Below are 14,594 nucleotides of genomic sequence, written 5' to 3'. Positions count from 1 at the left end.
GATATCCGATCCAGTAATTTAGGTCAGTATCGGACCGATACCGATACGTAATATCGGATCGGTCCATCTCTAGTCAGCAGTGGTTTACTGTAACACTGACGCAGCTCAGCCTTTCTCCGTGGATCAGAAATGAAAAAGTAGTGCTCTAACAAGTTCTTTGCTGTTTCATTTTCATGACGGTGAAATGTCTCATTCCTTCATCCTTCTTTTCATAAAGTTTATCAATAAACCTCACAGCGAAATACTCAGATTGGAACTCTTCGTTTTGATTATGTCATACCAGGACTGTTGATGTACATGTGGATGGGCTTGTTGTTGCTTTCTGACTGTAGGAAGAGCAGCTGGGCTATAACCAGACTGGCTATGGAGTCATCGATCTGAGCAGACGGGGAAGAGAAAGAGCTTGAATATAAATCACTCTGAAAACATGTTTCCAAAAATCTTCAGGAAGACACTTACAGGACCCATTACACATATGATTCTCTCTCTCAGGAGGCGAGAGTAGATGTCATATGCTCGTTCTCCTCTCCCCTGAAACAAAACAAACAAAAAACGAAACAAAAGGAGAGGATTTTAAATCAAATGACAAAGATGTTCTCTGTGGATTACAGGTCTGAACAGCACAGTATCTCAAATACATACAGAAGGTTCACAAATATGCTGCCGCAACACAAATTCATGTTTTTACATCGATATTAGCAGGAATAAAGCCACTTATACAGATGTCTGTCTTTGCTTTGCCAAGCAAACAAAAATTCTCTCATCCTAAATCTTCATGATTCACACCTGTTTAAATTATTTTTGTGCAACATTTTTGTTTGCAGGAGAAAAGAAACAATCATGTATTTATATTGTATATACACCTCTATACTGACTGTATATACACTTCTACTAAACACAGAAAGTCCTGCTTCAGCCGTTCAAATGATCACACTCACCGTCTGCTCCACGACTATGGGTATGAGTGGAGTCCGGCATATGGAACTGTGGTGGATGGATCTGCTGTGTGTCAGTGTCAAAGAACCGATACGCAACACCTGCTGAAAGACAGACAAAAAAATCCTCCCAAGATATAGGATCAACAACACTCCCAAAAGTTCAGTAACTGCAGTTTCCAGACATTTGATAACGACTGTGTTGAGTCTGTTCCTTCCCATTCCATTCAAGGCCACCTGGGTTGGCAGGAACACTGTTTACTTAGCCTGGCAGGGCGAAGGACACTGTCTCAGCTGAACTATGGACACGCACACACATACATATACTGATACTGATAAGCACTCACCGACGCATCACCCTCCCTACCCCGGATCCAACGCCACCTCCAACGCTTACCTCCCCTCTGATGTGGCCATCGGGTCAGTTGGAGGTGCAGTCGAAAGATTGCAGCGGTCCCAGATCAGATGTACACACTGGAACTCTTTCCCATGTTGCTTGTCTGTGTTTATTGTGCTATGGTGTGTTGATATCTGTGCATTCCTGTATTATCATTTTGTGTTACACATTTCGATGTTTGTTCCTCGCTACCTAGCCTGACCTGTCTCCCCAGTGTGATGTTTGTGTATTGTATGTACGGTCGGCAAGGTCTGTCATCTCGGTTGTGGCCAAAGACCTGCAACTGACAAATAAAGGCTATCTCATCTCATCTCTCATTTACAGACTGCTGTTGCCACCTAGTGTCAAGCATGGCTCAGTCCTATCTTTTGGAAAAAAGCTAGGACCGGGAAAAACTTTGCCCAGTTTGTTGGGTCTTCATTTCTGCTGAGACATTTAGATGGTAGAGTCTGAATATGGTGTAAACAACATAAAAGCATATCTCCATCCTGCTTTGTATAAACTGGTCAAACTGGTATAATGGTGTGGACGATACTTTCAGTGAACATTTTGGCCCCTTTAATACTAACTAAGCATCATTTATAGGGCAGAAATGACCATGTACAGCCTTATATGATCTGCCCATCTTAATCGCTGCTTCCAGCGTGATCTCAGACTGGTTTCTTGAACACGACAATGGATTCACTGCACTTAAATGAGTCACAAGATCTCAGTCCAACAGAGCACTTTGGGACGTAACAGAGATTCATATCATGAATGTGCAGCTGTCAAACCTGCAGCAAGTGCATGACACTATGTGTGACCATATGCATCATGTGAATAAAGGCCAACATCTCTAAGGGATGTTTTCAGCACTAGTTTGTTTTTAAGTGACAGACTAAAATTGCTTAAGGAGCAAACATGTTCATAAGTTCACAGCTGTCCTCGGACTAAAAAATAATCCAGAGAGAATTTGCTCATAGAGTTCTGATCATGAGTTGAAACTTTTTTTCATACGACTATTTTGAACACTCTTTGTACAATCAAATAATAATAACAATAATACAAACTAAAAAAACTAAAGAAGCACCGCGTGGGGAGAAAGCCCCACAAACTGCTTTTAAGCTCGTTGTGTTTGCTGATCGGGCTCTCTGTGATCCTCAGTGCTGTTAGCGTACAGAGCTGGCAGCTTTAACCTCCTAGGACCTGCGTCCACATATGTGGACATCACATTTTGGGTTATTTAGACCAAAATACTCAATTTCGCTCTACAAGGGCCTGATATCCACTTACGAGGACATTATACTGCTACTGTTCTATCGAAATTTTAAACAAATATCCTCATATGTGGCTCTCATTTTTCTTAAAAATAAGATAAAAATAAAAATCTGGTAATTCTTTGTTTTTACATTCATCGAGTCCCAATATGCCCAAATATCAAAGAGAAATTAAAAATGCATGTCGTGGAAGAGTTCGAGTCTTAGGAAGTTAAAGGTGATGCCATCAGACTTATGTCACACAAGCTGTTAGCTAACATCATCAACACGACAGAATAACAACACAAACCGCCGAGTACACATATAACCAGTTTGTGATGTGTCGTCTGCGGACAGTCAAGCTTACTGGAAAGGTTTTCAATACTCACTCGTAACAGCATTTTGAAGGATTTTAGGGTTTAGCTTTCCTGTGTGACCCCGGAGCTCCTCCGGAACCAATTTCAACTTCTTCTTCTTTTGGGTTTATTGGCACTTATCCAACGGGTTTGGAGGTGCTATACCGCCACCTGCTGACCAACCTCATCGTGCTGGCTTTCTTCGTCTGTCAGTTGGCAAACCACGTAATGGTGCGTTTAACCCGGCTAACGCTGTTTCCTCAAACTTCGTGAGCACCTAAAAGAAAAAAGAGTTCCATTCAGAGGCACTTAGTCCAGCTACAAATCTATATAGTATGAAGAGGAAGCACGTGTTAAATAATAATGGTGAGGATTAGGAAGAGGCAAATTAGTGAAAAATCAGGCACCAAGTATTTAAGAGCCTTCGTTTGAAATTAGTTTAGTTAGATTAATTAATTAGAATAATTTGTGCTTTGTTGTACAGTACTGTACAAAAGTATTGAGTCATATTTTGCTAGGATAATAGGATAGAGGTAAACGGACTGGTACTTACACAGCACCTTTCTACTCAGTTTTAGCACTCAAAGTGGGTTCTACTGCAAATCTCTTTTAGTACTTTGACACACGCATTCATTCAGTATGTTTATCTATACACAAGCACTTTTATCTAATATTCCCACACAAATACACTCAAACTCTGATGGATGCATTCAAAACATTGCTACACCCACTCTAGAACCCGAGCCTCAGGTCCAGTGATGTATTGATAATGTGTCAGTTTATATAGAAATACAGTATATAAGGCAAAAACAGAGTTTGCACAATTCTAATGAGCTTGAAAGTCAGTAAATGCTGATTTTCAGTTATTTTTCAATGCATGCTCTCTGTTTAAGCAGTCTAATGTCAATATGACCTGAAGAAGTCACTCAGATGAGTGACAAAATGTTTCTCCCACTAAAAACACTACATGTGTATAAGCAGACTCAACTTTCTGGGAGTTTTGCAGGCTCATTGAAAGATATTCCAAAGCCCTTTCTTTGAATGTTGTCAAGCTTTTGTTTTGTTCTCTATGAAGATGATCGTACACTGCTTCAGTAATGTTTATCTTGAGGTTCTGAAGGAGCCAGTCTATGACTGAGTGCTGCACTTTGTGTTTACTCTGGGAATGTGTTTGAAATTACTGTCATGTTTAAAAATTAGGCTGTTGCTAATCATATGCTTTCCAAATGGTAATGGATGTTATCTCATAATCTGATGCCAGTTTTCTGTGACCATAATTCCATCTATTTTGATAAGATCCCCAACACCACTAGCTGAAATTTCAGCCCCAAACTATGACATAGCCTCCATTGTGTTTTGCACAGAAGACAATCACTGCTGAACCTCACTACTGATGGCCCCGATACAAATACTGGGATGTTTTGCACCAAAATTTTCAAATTTGGATTCATTGCTACATAAGACCTGTTGCATGTGACTTTCACTGGAAATCCCCTTGTGAGTGCAGAAATACAATTTTATGGTTTTCAAACTGTGTCCCTGCCTCGCCACTGGGAGATGTACTGAGATAGGGAGCAAAACATCCAATGCTCGTAGCCTCCGGCTGATGACCGTGCAGCTGACAACCGTGCAGCTGACCCTTGTTGGCAGAGCAAGTGCACAGGCTTAGAGCAGGAGAAACATCACACCTGTAAAAGAATCTGAGCACTCTTGGAAACCAGTGACCTCTTCAAAAGGACAGGTGACAACTGGGAAAGGCTGGTGGATGACTAGGAAAGGCCATCTGCCAGCAGGAAAGACTCCAACAAATTCAAATTCAAATTTTATACAGAAGTGGGTTTCTATTCACCTTACCTCAGGGGCTACATGAAGCCCCATAAAGCACCATTTCTTGACCGTAAATAAGCAGAAAGGAAGTCAACCCATGGAGTCTCTGAAAGTGAACAGGTGCTTCAGCTGTGCAGATATCTGGAGGATGTCACAGAGTAAGCTCCACATCCCCTCTATCACACCTACTGGTTGGGTAAGGAAGAAGACTCATCGAATGGGAAATCTCCAGCACATTCTGTCAGTGTCCCAGGGAAGCTTGGTGGCACTATGATCATGTCCTGCCGAAGACACGGAACCAAAGAGCTAAACACAAAGGCTGGGTCACCAAACCAGGACCATGACAGTGTGTTTTTAAAGACTAAACCCTTTCTATACAATTTGTATTACAATTTCTGTGATGTGTTGTCTTTACTTCCTACATGAGCCTAAAGTCATTTTATTTTTATTTTATTTCACTCTTTTGTTTTATTTAGTCATGGAAGCAGCAACTTTGTAACACTGTCAGAAAACGAAAGTTTATTACTGTGTTATAATGGAGTATTATATTTTTTTAACTGAATGGTCCAAATACTTTTTCAGTCATGAACACGAACAGGGTTTTTATTTTGAAAGCTTGGACCGGAAGATGTACTTTCCTACAGCCCAAACTTGGAACATAAGTGCAGTTGTCTACTTGCCCCCTCACTCTGTTACTTGGATATAATCATGTCGAACAACAGCGCCGCCAACAGCAGTTTAGTCATCGCTCAGAAGGCAGTGAAACAGCTTCGTCTGGAGGCCAGCGTCCGCCGGATAAAGGTAAGCTCACCTCGCTTCACAGCTGAACTCAACACTTTATTACTCCGCTGCCTGCGCGTGACTCCCGCCCTGAAGCACAACCTAAGCTTAACGTGGCGCCCGACGCAGCTAATTAATCTGTCAATTAGCGTCAAAGTGGGAACATTAAAATTCAAAAGCTATTTCAGTGTTTCAATAAGTGTTCTGTGTTTGCTCTTGTTAAAAGTATACAGCCTATACACTCACTAAAATGAATTATTGAATTATTTATTCCTGCATTCACAAAGGACATCAAACGACCTGATACGCACACCACTGCAATAACCTATATTTTATTCATTCCCATGTTAGCGTGTTTTGAAAGCCATTCACAGTGTCATCTCTTGGTGTGCAGTGGAAATGGTAGCAAAACAGACTTTTCTGTAGGAGCAAACACAGTGGCAGCTTTGTTAATTGTGGTGCTGCGTGACTGGACTGATTGTTGGGTGGCTACTTATTTTAGAACAGAAGTCAGACCAGTTTCAAGTGTGTCTGTGTTTGGTGAATTAAAAGAAATCACACAACAGTTTCATTCAGCAGACAAGTTCTTGTAATTTGTTACAGTCCGAAAACCAAAACACACACAGAAGAATTTAATTTGTGATGTTAGTTTTGTAAGTTTTGCAACATTTTCTTATGGTTTCTGTGTTAAACTGGGGTATTGGCACCTCAAGTGCCATGTGATTGGCTGATTAGATATTTGCATTAACAAGCAGTTGAACAGGTATGCTTAGTAAAGTGTGCAATACCTATTTATTGGAAAAGGAAATGACAATTCCATGTCTATTGACAGCATGTACAGTACTGTGCAGAAGTCCTGAGCCACCTCTCACTTATTTATATTTGGCTAGGACTTCACTTTTATATAATGCAAAATCAGAGTTTGTAAAATTCTGACAAGCTTGAAAATCAACATTTTATGTGATCACATCTATTCTTCGATACAGTCTGTACTTTTTTTTAATTAGTAATCTTCAGGAAAGGTTCTCCAAGATTTTCTAAAAACAGTTCTTCTTTGGATGTTTGCTGGTTTTTGTTCCATTCTCTGTCAGGATGATCCCACATAGCTTCAGTGTGTGTGAGTGTGTTTTATTTAGCTATCCTTTTACTGCGTTGGCAGTGTGTTTGGGCTCATTGATCAGTCGCTTTACAAGTGGTACTACATAATAAATCAAAGTCTGGTTTTTACTTTTCTGTGTCCATAATTCTGTTAGTTTTGATACGATTCTCAACACCATTAGATAAATCCAGCCCCAGACTGTGACACGGCCTCCACTGTGTTTACTGTGCTATTTGGGATATGCCAACAAAACAAAAACAACCAAAACTCCACATCACATACTGTGAATATTTCTGAGGAGTTATTGTAGCACTCTTCTTTTAGTTATAGTACTTCTTAGTTAACACTAACACTTGCTTTCAGGTTTCTCAGGCTGCTGCAGAACTGAAAAACTTCTGTTTGCAAAATGCCCACAAAGACCCTCTCCTCACCGGGGTGCCCTCCAGTGACAATCCTTTCCGGCCTCCCAAGTCATGTGTCCTCCTCTGAGGTATGAGTTTTTATATATATATTTGTGCTCTTTTAATTTTGGAAATGCTAAACAATAAGCTTGTTATTTATTAGAGCACAAGATGTATCCCTCTGAGCTAAATCTACTTGTTCTCTTTGTAGATCCGTAGAGTGCATTCAGGCAGTCTCCTCATTGTTCTAACGTGGATTTCTGTCATGTGCGCCGCCACTGTTGAAGATAACGAAGACCTAGTCAGTGAGGGAGTTGATTAAATGATAATGATTTCAGGTGAAACATTTAGCCAATCTTATTTTAATTATTTGTGTGTTTCTGCATTCTGCATTTCTGTTTTGAAGACCTGTGGAATAACATTTTTAACAGTCATTATCAGTGGATGTGCAATTGTATTTGGCACTATATAAATAAAATACAACTGAATTAAACCGGATGAAAACTCACACAGCTGAAAACAACATGACTAGAAAAATTCCCATGAAAATTACACCTTAAAATACAAACCTAAGCAGTTTATTCCCATTTATAGATGTTTCCCAGGATCAAGCAGCAACCTCTAGACTCTAGAGTTTAGAGTCTAGACTTTAAAAATCAAGAAACAGAAGTTCCTCTAATGACCACTTGGCTCCAAATGTCATTTAGTTTGATTTAAAACAGAAATAAATGTGTTTACTCAGACTATTCAAATATTTTTTTATGTTACTTAACACTACGAGCAGCTAACTGCTAGTGTTGGTAAATAACATCCAAATATAACTTCAAACAAACCCACTGGCTCCATTTATCTTTAGTCTATGTCCAGAACAGGTGTAAAACAATCGTTTTAATCTTTATTTCTTTATTTATATATTCATTTTTTGTCAATTCTTTCAAGCACTAGATGAAAACATTCAATATAACTCAATTTCTGAACAACTGAGTTTAACGCATGTATTCCCGTCATCAGTCAGAAGCTGACTGTCTGTAATCATCTATTTTTACCACTGAAAATGACCACGAGTTAATTCAGATATGAAGGAACTAACTGAGCATAAATGAAGCTCATTGGACACGGAGCGTACTACACAAATGACCAGCCATCAGTTTGTGTCAGAAAGCCCTCTCTAAAATGTATTTGAATTCATATCATAACATAAAGAACAGCAAATGTTTTATGGTGACTTTATTTACAGTGTAATGAAATGTGCCAGATATGGGCCCTTGTGTTTTTTACACCTACTGTTGCTTGCACTGTCATTTAATTGCTACTATGCATGTATCACATTAAATTATTACCCTAACAATCTGTATGTACTTTGTTTCCTTTCCGTTTGCTTTCTCCGTTTTTTTAAAAATGTAATACAAAATGTACAAAAGATATCTTCAAAAAATGAAGATGTACTATGTTTATACATTATTAATAATGTAGTGGTCAGTGTTTAGGATGTGAAAAGCTAATGGCTATTATGGAAATGGGGAAGCGGACGCAAGAGTTAATGAATCACTATCATGAATAGTACTCGTCGCCATTGATCGGTGGTCATGACGTTAACAGGCCTAAAACTGAGCCTGTGGCTCCATGTTAGCCTGCGATGCCTGTGTCACTCACTGTGCATCAGCAGTGTTTAGAAGGTTGGGGAAACCTGCAGTAAGCTGAAACTCAGATGAGTGATGACACGTTTCTCTCACTGAAAACGTGTCCAGATGAGCTGAATCAACTCTCTGGGTTTTACTCGCCTGGATTATTGGATTAGAGTTCCGCTGTATGTTTAAGTTGCACTTCTATCTTCTGAACCAAAGTCTAACTTTATTTTTCTTGTTGCAGGCTCTTCTTGAGAATCTGCATTTCGGATGTTCGAGCAATCAGTTCATGCTCCATTGATTAAAAATAAGTGCCTTTTCTGAGAAGTGTTGATGTTGCAGTGCTGATGCATGCTGGGAAATACGTATATTACTTGTAATTCCTGCCCCTGCTCTTGGTCATTTTTGGAAAATACCCATGAATTGGTTAAACTCAACAATGCAACAATTTGTTTTTCAGGGAGTTCATCATGTTTAGAAAGCCAAAGCAAAAAAGTGATGTTCAAATAAAGTACAAGGCCAGGATTTTGGTCTCGAGCAAAGCCTAAAAAATAAAGTTCTGATGGGTTATTTAATTATGAAACACTGTGCCCACTCATATTACCGAATTTCCCAGAGGAATCCACCCAAGGGATTAACAAAGTTCTATCTTATCTTCTCTTATATGTTGAAAATATGCACTCACACAAATACATCTAGAAGCTGGTCCACTAGAAATGATAGTCTCAGTGGTTTTGTGGTGCGCTGACCCCATACAGTCGGAGAGCACCTGCAGGTAATGGGCTTCTCTCTGTTGCCTGCTTACAGACATTACAGTCGTCTTTATGTTATATTAGTAGGGCTGGATCTGTGTTGAGCTTGTACTAGTCTAGTTGAAGAAGCTGGTAAGTTTATAACCTGAGCTAGAAAAATGTGTTACTGTCTGTGGTTAATCTCTATGGTGCTGATCAAAGGTTTTGTTTTTACTATTACGGCGTGTGTCTGTGTGTGAGTGAGAGGGGGTGCAGGTGGTGACGATGGTGGTTAGGGGGGGTGAGATACCGTGTTTGCTCTTGTGTAACATGGCGATAAAGAGACCCTAAAAACAAATAGCCAGCTGTGGGTGTCGGGCAGAAGTACAGTTTTCGTTTGGTTTTTAGGTTGTTGTTTTTTTAATCGTCAATAATAGATATATTTTAATCTCCATGATAAAATTTGATTTCACATGCCGTATTGCGCGATGGTGTTTACGCAATGCCCATTTCTAGCCGCCAGGTGGCACTGTTGCAAAGGCTTATCGCGTTGGTGCCCAGTGTGCCTCCAGCAGAGAGCAGTGCTTGGTTGGATGTGAGCGCCACAGATCTGTCTCTACTTCCAGAGCGAAGATGGCGGTCTCGGTATTCCGTGGCGTGCGGCTTCTCTCCATTGGAGACGCGAATGGAGATATACAGCGGCACTCAGAGCAGCAGCCGCTGCGGTTAGAAGTGAAGACATCACAAGATGCTGCCCTCCTCAATCTCTCCAATGGTGAGTTGACCCTTTTCCGCAGTTGCCGCAGATGGTCGGCCTGACTCAACTGCCGCGCCGCTAATGCTATTGCAGCGTTAATGCTTACAGGCTAAACTGCCAGCGTTAGTAGCCGAGAAGCTAACGCATCTTGAGAGACCACGTCGCCACCTCCTGCTTGTCACGAGGAAGCTCTTAAAACCCCGTTTTATCACCGTCCCGTAGGTGTTTTAATGTTGCTAACTGTAAGCTCTCGCCATTCGCACGAGTTCAGTGCTTTGAAGACCACGGGAAACGTATAACGTAACACATACAACGTAGCTTAAGCGCATCAGTAAGCAGGGTAGCTAAGTAATGTGTACTTTAATGCTAGTTAAACAATGCCACTAGCCTGGCCTCAGCGGTGATGCGCCAACGTCCCGCACATTTGCTTTTTGTGTTTTCTCCCTGTTTTCCCCCTCCTATCTCACCAACGTGTATTTTGTCTCACAAATATGTTCAATATATTAATATGTAAACGAATAGACTTTGTGTTGTCTAGAGACACCCGATGGACGGGTTCGAGTGTTTAGCTCGTGGACTAGCCTTCCCGATTGTTTTGGAGCCCAGAGCAGAGGGCATCACTCCTGACCCGCTCCGATGTGTTGTAATCCTTGGGACGACTCGCCGTCATCGCTGCTCTTTATTTTAGCCATCAGCACGTTCCCTTGTAAAACTTGCACTCTGTGTGCTGGTATAAGTTCGTAATGTTTAAGGTGCCAAGACGAAACCGGGCCCTCATTACTTATGCGTTTATCTTTGTTCTCGCTGGAACAATAGCCGGGTCCCGCCGCCTCCTTCCCTCCCGTGTGGAGGCAGCAGCAGAGCCGCTCCGCTCCTCCGCGGCTTTTCTGTTGAATGGGATGTCCCGCTGAAAAGAAACGGCCGCGCTGGACTCGCCTTCTGCTTCACATGCTCAAGTTCAAGAGAAGCACAACTGTGCGCCCAGGTTTCAGTGTATCATATCAGACCGTAGAGCTTTCTTCTAAAAATGATTTTCAGAGAACACAAGTTATACAAACTAACTAGGTTTGCCGCAAATAACTTATGTCATTGATTTTACACACAGTCTGGTTCAAATTGTTGGGCAGTATTGCTGTGTGGGTAACGCAGACCTTTCCGGAGCTGTGTGTAGTCTAGTAAATTTCCACAAGTGATGTCACTTACATTACTAATGGGCCAGGTCTGAAGTCTACCAGCTTTGAAAGAACGACATCTGGGGGTTTGGTTGGAAAGAAAGGCGCTTTACCAATCCTCTCCAGCAGGCTCGTCTCTGCTGGAGACCCTGCACTCATGTGCTCCTCCGATGCTTGGATTTCCTGTATGGTGAAGTCTTCTGCCCTCTTTGCTGGGCTCACGTGATTTAAGTTTAAATGTAAAAAGCACTTGATTTGTCTTTGACTTAGAAAGCGTTACAAAAACAAACTCGTATAACAAATTCAGGTCACTATGTGGAAATATTAAATATTAGTAAATAATGGAAAAAGCCTAATGAAATATAACCACTTAATTGTTAGAAAAATGTCATTTGATACACACATTAGCACCATTAATAAAACATCTGTCGTCTCTTTGTGTGTGACAGCTCGGGAGCTCCTGTACCAAAACTCCAACAATCTTTCCAAGATGTTTTTTTTCTTTTTTGGACTTAAGTAGGAATTCATGCCAGTTTTTGGAGATGTGAAGCAGATTTTTCCCTGTAATTTTAGCACCACATGAATGCACCATTACAGGGGAACAAGCAAAGACTTTTCAGAGGACTTGTTAGTGAAGTGTCTCTTGTGCTGTAGTAAGCCTTACAATCCCTGTAGGATGTTTTAGAGGGGAGGTCTGTGTCCAGTGTTCATGCTTTACTGAAATACATAAGAATATTGCACTTTTTTAGACTGCTGTCTCAAATGATATATTTAAAATGTCATAATTAGAAACCTTTAACTTTCATGCTAGTCTGAAAGTCCATATAGATTAAAAAAAATATATAGATCGATAGATATAGACACTGGATGTGCAGTCTGACTGGCTGACCATGCAGTGATGTGCATATTGTGTATTGTCATTTCCTGTCCAGTCAGATTCATGTATCCATGACGTAAAGCCCCATAAACAATCATCACACTCATCACAGCTGAGCAGGTGCAGGCTCACTGTGGGTGAGGCAGTAAGAGGAGACCTAGAGAGGAAGCAGCTTAGTGAAAACTAAGCAACGTTAATTCTGCTCACAGACGACAGCTGCACACAATCATTTTGTGCGAGTTCCAGATATTGTCAGAACAGAAGGCTCATTTCTTTCACTGAATTGATGAAGGTAACAGTGGAGAAATGTTAGCAGGACTGTGTGAAAGTTATAGAACTTGAGCTCCTTCATATGTTTATGTAACAGAGGCCGCCTTATTGAAATTGCTGTTCCTACTAGTACCTACATGGCTCGACTTTTGCATTGGGTAGCAGTTGCTTTTTTTTGTCTTTCAACTATCTGCACGGCCGGGGTCAACCGACTGGCCAGTCAATGGCATCATGAGAGTGACTCCTTCACAAAAATCAAACCGCCATTTTTGAAACCTGGCAATTAGGGAAACGGCTGGACAACAACCAACACTGTGGTCTGACACAAAGCCATAGACTGAGCAGCAGGTGTACCATCGCCTTGGTGTGGTCCATTGTTGCTTTGTTTGTGTTACATGCAAATGATTTCACAGGAATTTCAGTCATGTCGCTGTGTGACCCCAAACTCATTAGGTGGTACTAGAAAATGACAGTAGTTGAGTAGGTACTAGTAGAAAATGGGCTTTGCTGTCTCATGTTGTCATTTAATGGGAAGTTGCATGGATCGTAAAGATGTAGGTCATGGCTAGCAGAAGCCAGCTCGTAAAAAAAGGCCTTAATGACATCACAAGTGCACTGCGTCACCTCAATTTCAGGTGACTGAATGTGTGACATTTCAAAAATGATCAGAATCGACACTTTTGTTCACAATATAGGAACTGTGTGATCCATTGATCCCCTACAGTTGGTCAGTGGACTGCCTGGATCATCTGTCTTTGTACTGAGACGGGTAATTTCTCACATTTTTAAAAAGGTATCTTATCATTTGTTTTGTAGTCTAAGTGGTTGAGAAGAGAACTCACCGACATGCTTGGCTGGCTTTTCTCCCAGAAGATGCATGTCTCTAAATCTGAAGTGTTGGTCTCAATCCTTTAATAGATGCTGGATTAGCTCCGCCTGCTTTATGAGTTCACACTGGGCCTGCTGTTTGGCCCTGGAGGAATATTTGCATTGGGCACTTTTACAGAAACGATTCTGTGGAACTTCCCTATACAGTTTTTTCCTTCCTCCTCACTTTTATAACATGGCCTATTTGTGAAACCTCAGAAAATAGAAGTTTATGCTTCGGTGTCCTGGTATCCTTTCTGCTGTTGTCAGCATGCAATCATTCATTCTTGCAAAGAGCAAAATGTGCCATTGCACTAAACCACTGTTTCATAGCAAAGCAGTTGCTTTTCGTTCTGCTCAGTTACCTGACAGGATAGGCGACTGAGAAACTGAAAGAAATGTATTGGGCTCTTCCAGTCTGATGTTTTGACTCGAGGCCCATGAGGGTGCAGGCTGACTGTACCCTGAGGCTAAAATAAAAGACTAAGCGCTCGCAGTATGAAATAAATGAAATGAAAAATGGTCATAATGAACTTTAGTCAGTTATAGTAGAGTATGAGCGTATTATGTTGCTATATTGATGGAGTATGTTCTGATTTTTAAAATAGCTTTTTGTCTTGGTCGTGTATTTCCTCTGTAACAGTAAACACATTACAGGAGTCTTCACACCTTTATCAGACACTTTTAGTCCTGATAAACTCTAAAGACAGACTATGAATGGACTGAGGCAGAATGCCAGCCCAGCAACAAGAAAGCAATATTCTAGAAACACCTTTATCGTCCACTTTGACCTCAGTGGTAAAGAGTAAGTAAAATCAACTTTTTGACAACTGAAACAAAAGCTCAGAAGGAATTTCTTAATAGAAATCATTGGGTGTTCTTAGGATGCACCAGTTAATTTAACCTGTGCATCTAGGAGCACATCCTGAGAGCTCTATAACGTTAACAAAACCAAAGGCAGCTCAAGCTCACACTTCCTCCCTTATCAGCCCACAGATGGCTACACGCAACCAGGAGAGCTAGTCTCAGTTTTGTTTTTTTCTAGTCTCTTTAGACATCGTCAATAAAGTGTTGGTGTTAGAGTGAATTGTTAAATGTTGTCATTTTTTATGCTTGCCGACTCTGATGAAAGGAATTCCACTGTCCCCCTTCCCAGATTCTCGAGGTTCTGGGTGGGGGGCTGTAGTGTCTTATTGCAGATACATCCTGTCTGGAAGATTTGTTTCTTGTGCTGTTGCTCCTGCTTTTATGACCCTTTGGTCAGC

General features: G+C 41.0%; 3 protein-coding genes across 3 annotated transcripts in view; 2 read left to right on the top strand and 1 right to left on the bottom strand.

Annotated features, from left to right (window-relative positions):
* clpp (caseinolytic mitochondrial matrix peptidase proteolytic subunit) overlaps nucleotides 1–3,127 on the bottom strand; it is a 7,960-nt gene extending 4,833 nt beyond the window's left edge. The window contains exons 1-4 of the mRNA XM_005747283.2: nucleotides 2,957–3,127; nucleotides 939–1,040; nucleotides 460–531; nucleotides 281–377 (exon numbers count right to left, since the gene is read on the bottom strand). Coding sequence (XP_005747340.1) covers nucleotides 281–377; nucleotides 460–531; nucleotides 939–1,040; nucleotides 2,957–2,968 — 283 coding nt within the window. The 5' untranslated portion in view covers nucleotides 2,969–3,127. The remainder of the gene's footprint in view (nucleotides 1–280; nucleotides 378–459; nucleotides 532–938; nucleotides 1,041–2,956) is intronic.
* A 2,277-nt stretch (nucleotides 3,128–5,404) lies between these two features.
* On the top strand, nucleotides 5,405–8,366 carry LOC102200524 (guanine nucleotide-binding protein G(I)/G(S)/G(O) subunit gamma-5). The gene is made up of 3 exons (XM_005747282.2): nucleotides 5,405–5,551; nucleotides 6,993–7,119; nucleotides 7,242–8,366. Exons 1-2 carry the CDS (start codon nucleotides 5,459–5,461, stop codon nucleotides 7,116–7,118), a joined length of 219 nt encoding a protein of 72 aa, XP_005747339.1. The 5' UTR covers nucleotides 5,405–5,458; the 3' UTR covers nucleotide 7,119; nucleotides 7,242–8,366.
* A 1,560-nt stretch (nucleotides 8,367–9,926) lies between these two features.
* The window catches only part of carm1 (coactivator-associated arginine methyltransferase 1), a 19,885-nt gene continuing 15,217 nt past the window's right edge, over nucleotides 9,927–14,594 (top strand). Inside the window, exon 1 of the mRNA XM_005747281.2 lies at nucleotides 9,927–10,161. Coding sequence (XP_005747338.1) covers nucleotides 10,020–10,161 — 142 coding nt within the window. The 5' untranslated portion in view covers nucleotides 9,927–10,019. The remainder of the gene's footprint in view (nucleotides 10,162–14,594) is intronic.

The sequence above is a fragment of the Pundamilia nyererei genome, unplaced genomic scaffold, assembly GCF_000239375.1.
Source record: "Pundamilia nyererei isolate P.nyererei 1_Seehausen unplaced genomic scaffold, PunNye1.0 scaffold00193, whole genome shotgun sequence".
NCBI lineage: Eukaryota > Metazoa > Chordata > Actinopteri > Cichliformes > Cichlidae > Pundamilia > Pundamilia nyererei.
The sequence above is the reverse complement of the archived record's forward strand: the minus strand, read 5'-3'. Positions and strand labels throughout refer to the sequence as shown.

Coding starts and splice junctions, on each gene's coding strand:
- LOC102200524 (XM_005747282.2), top strand. CDS start 5,459: ATGTCGAACAACAGCGCCGCCAACAGCAGTTTAGTCATCGCTCAGAAG. Junction 5,552..6,992: donor CCAGCGTCCGCCGGATAAAG/GTAAGCTCACCT, acceptor ACTTGCTTTCAG/GTTTCTCAGGCTGCTGCAGA.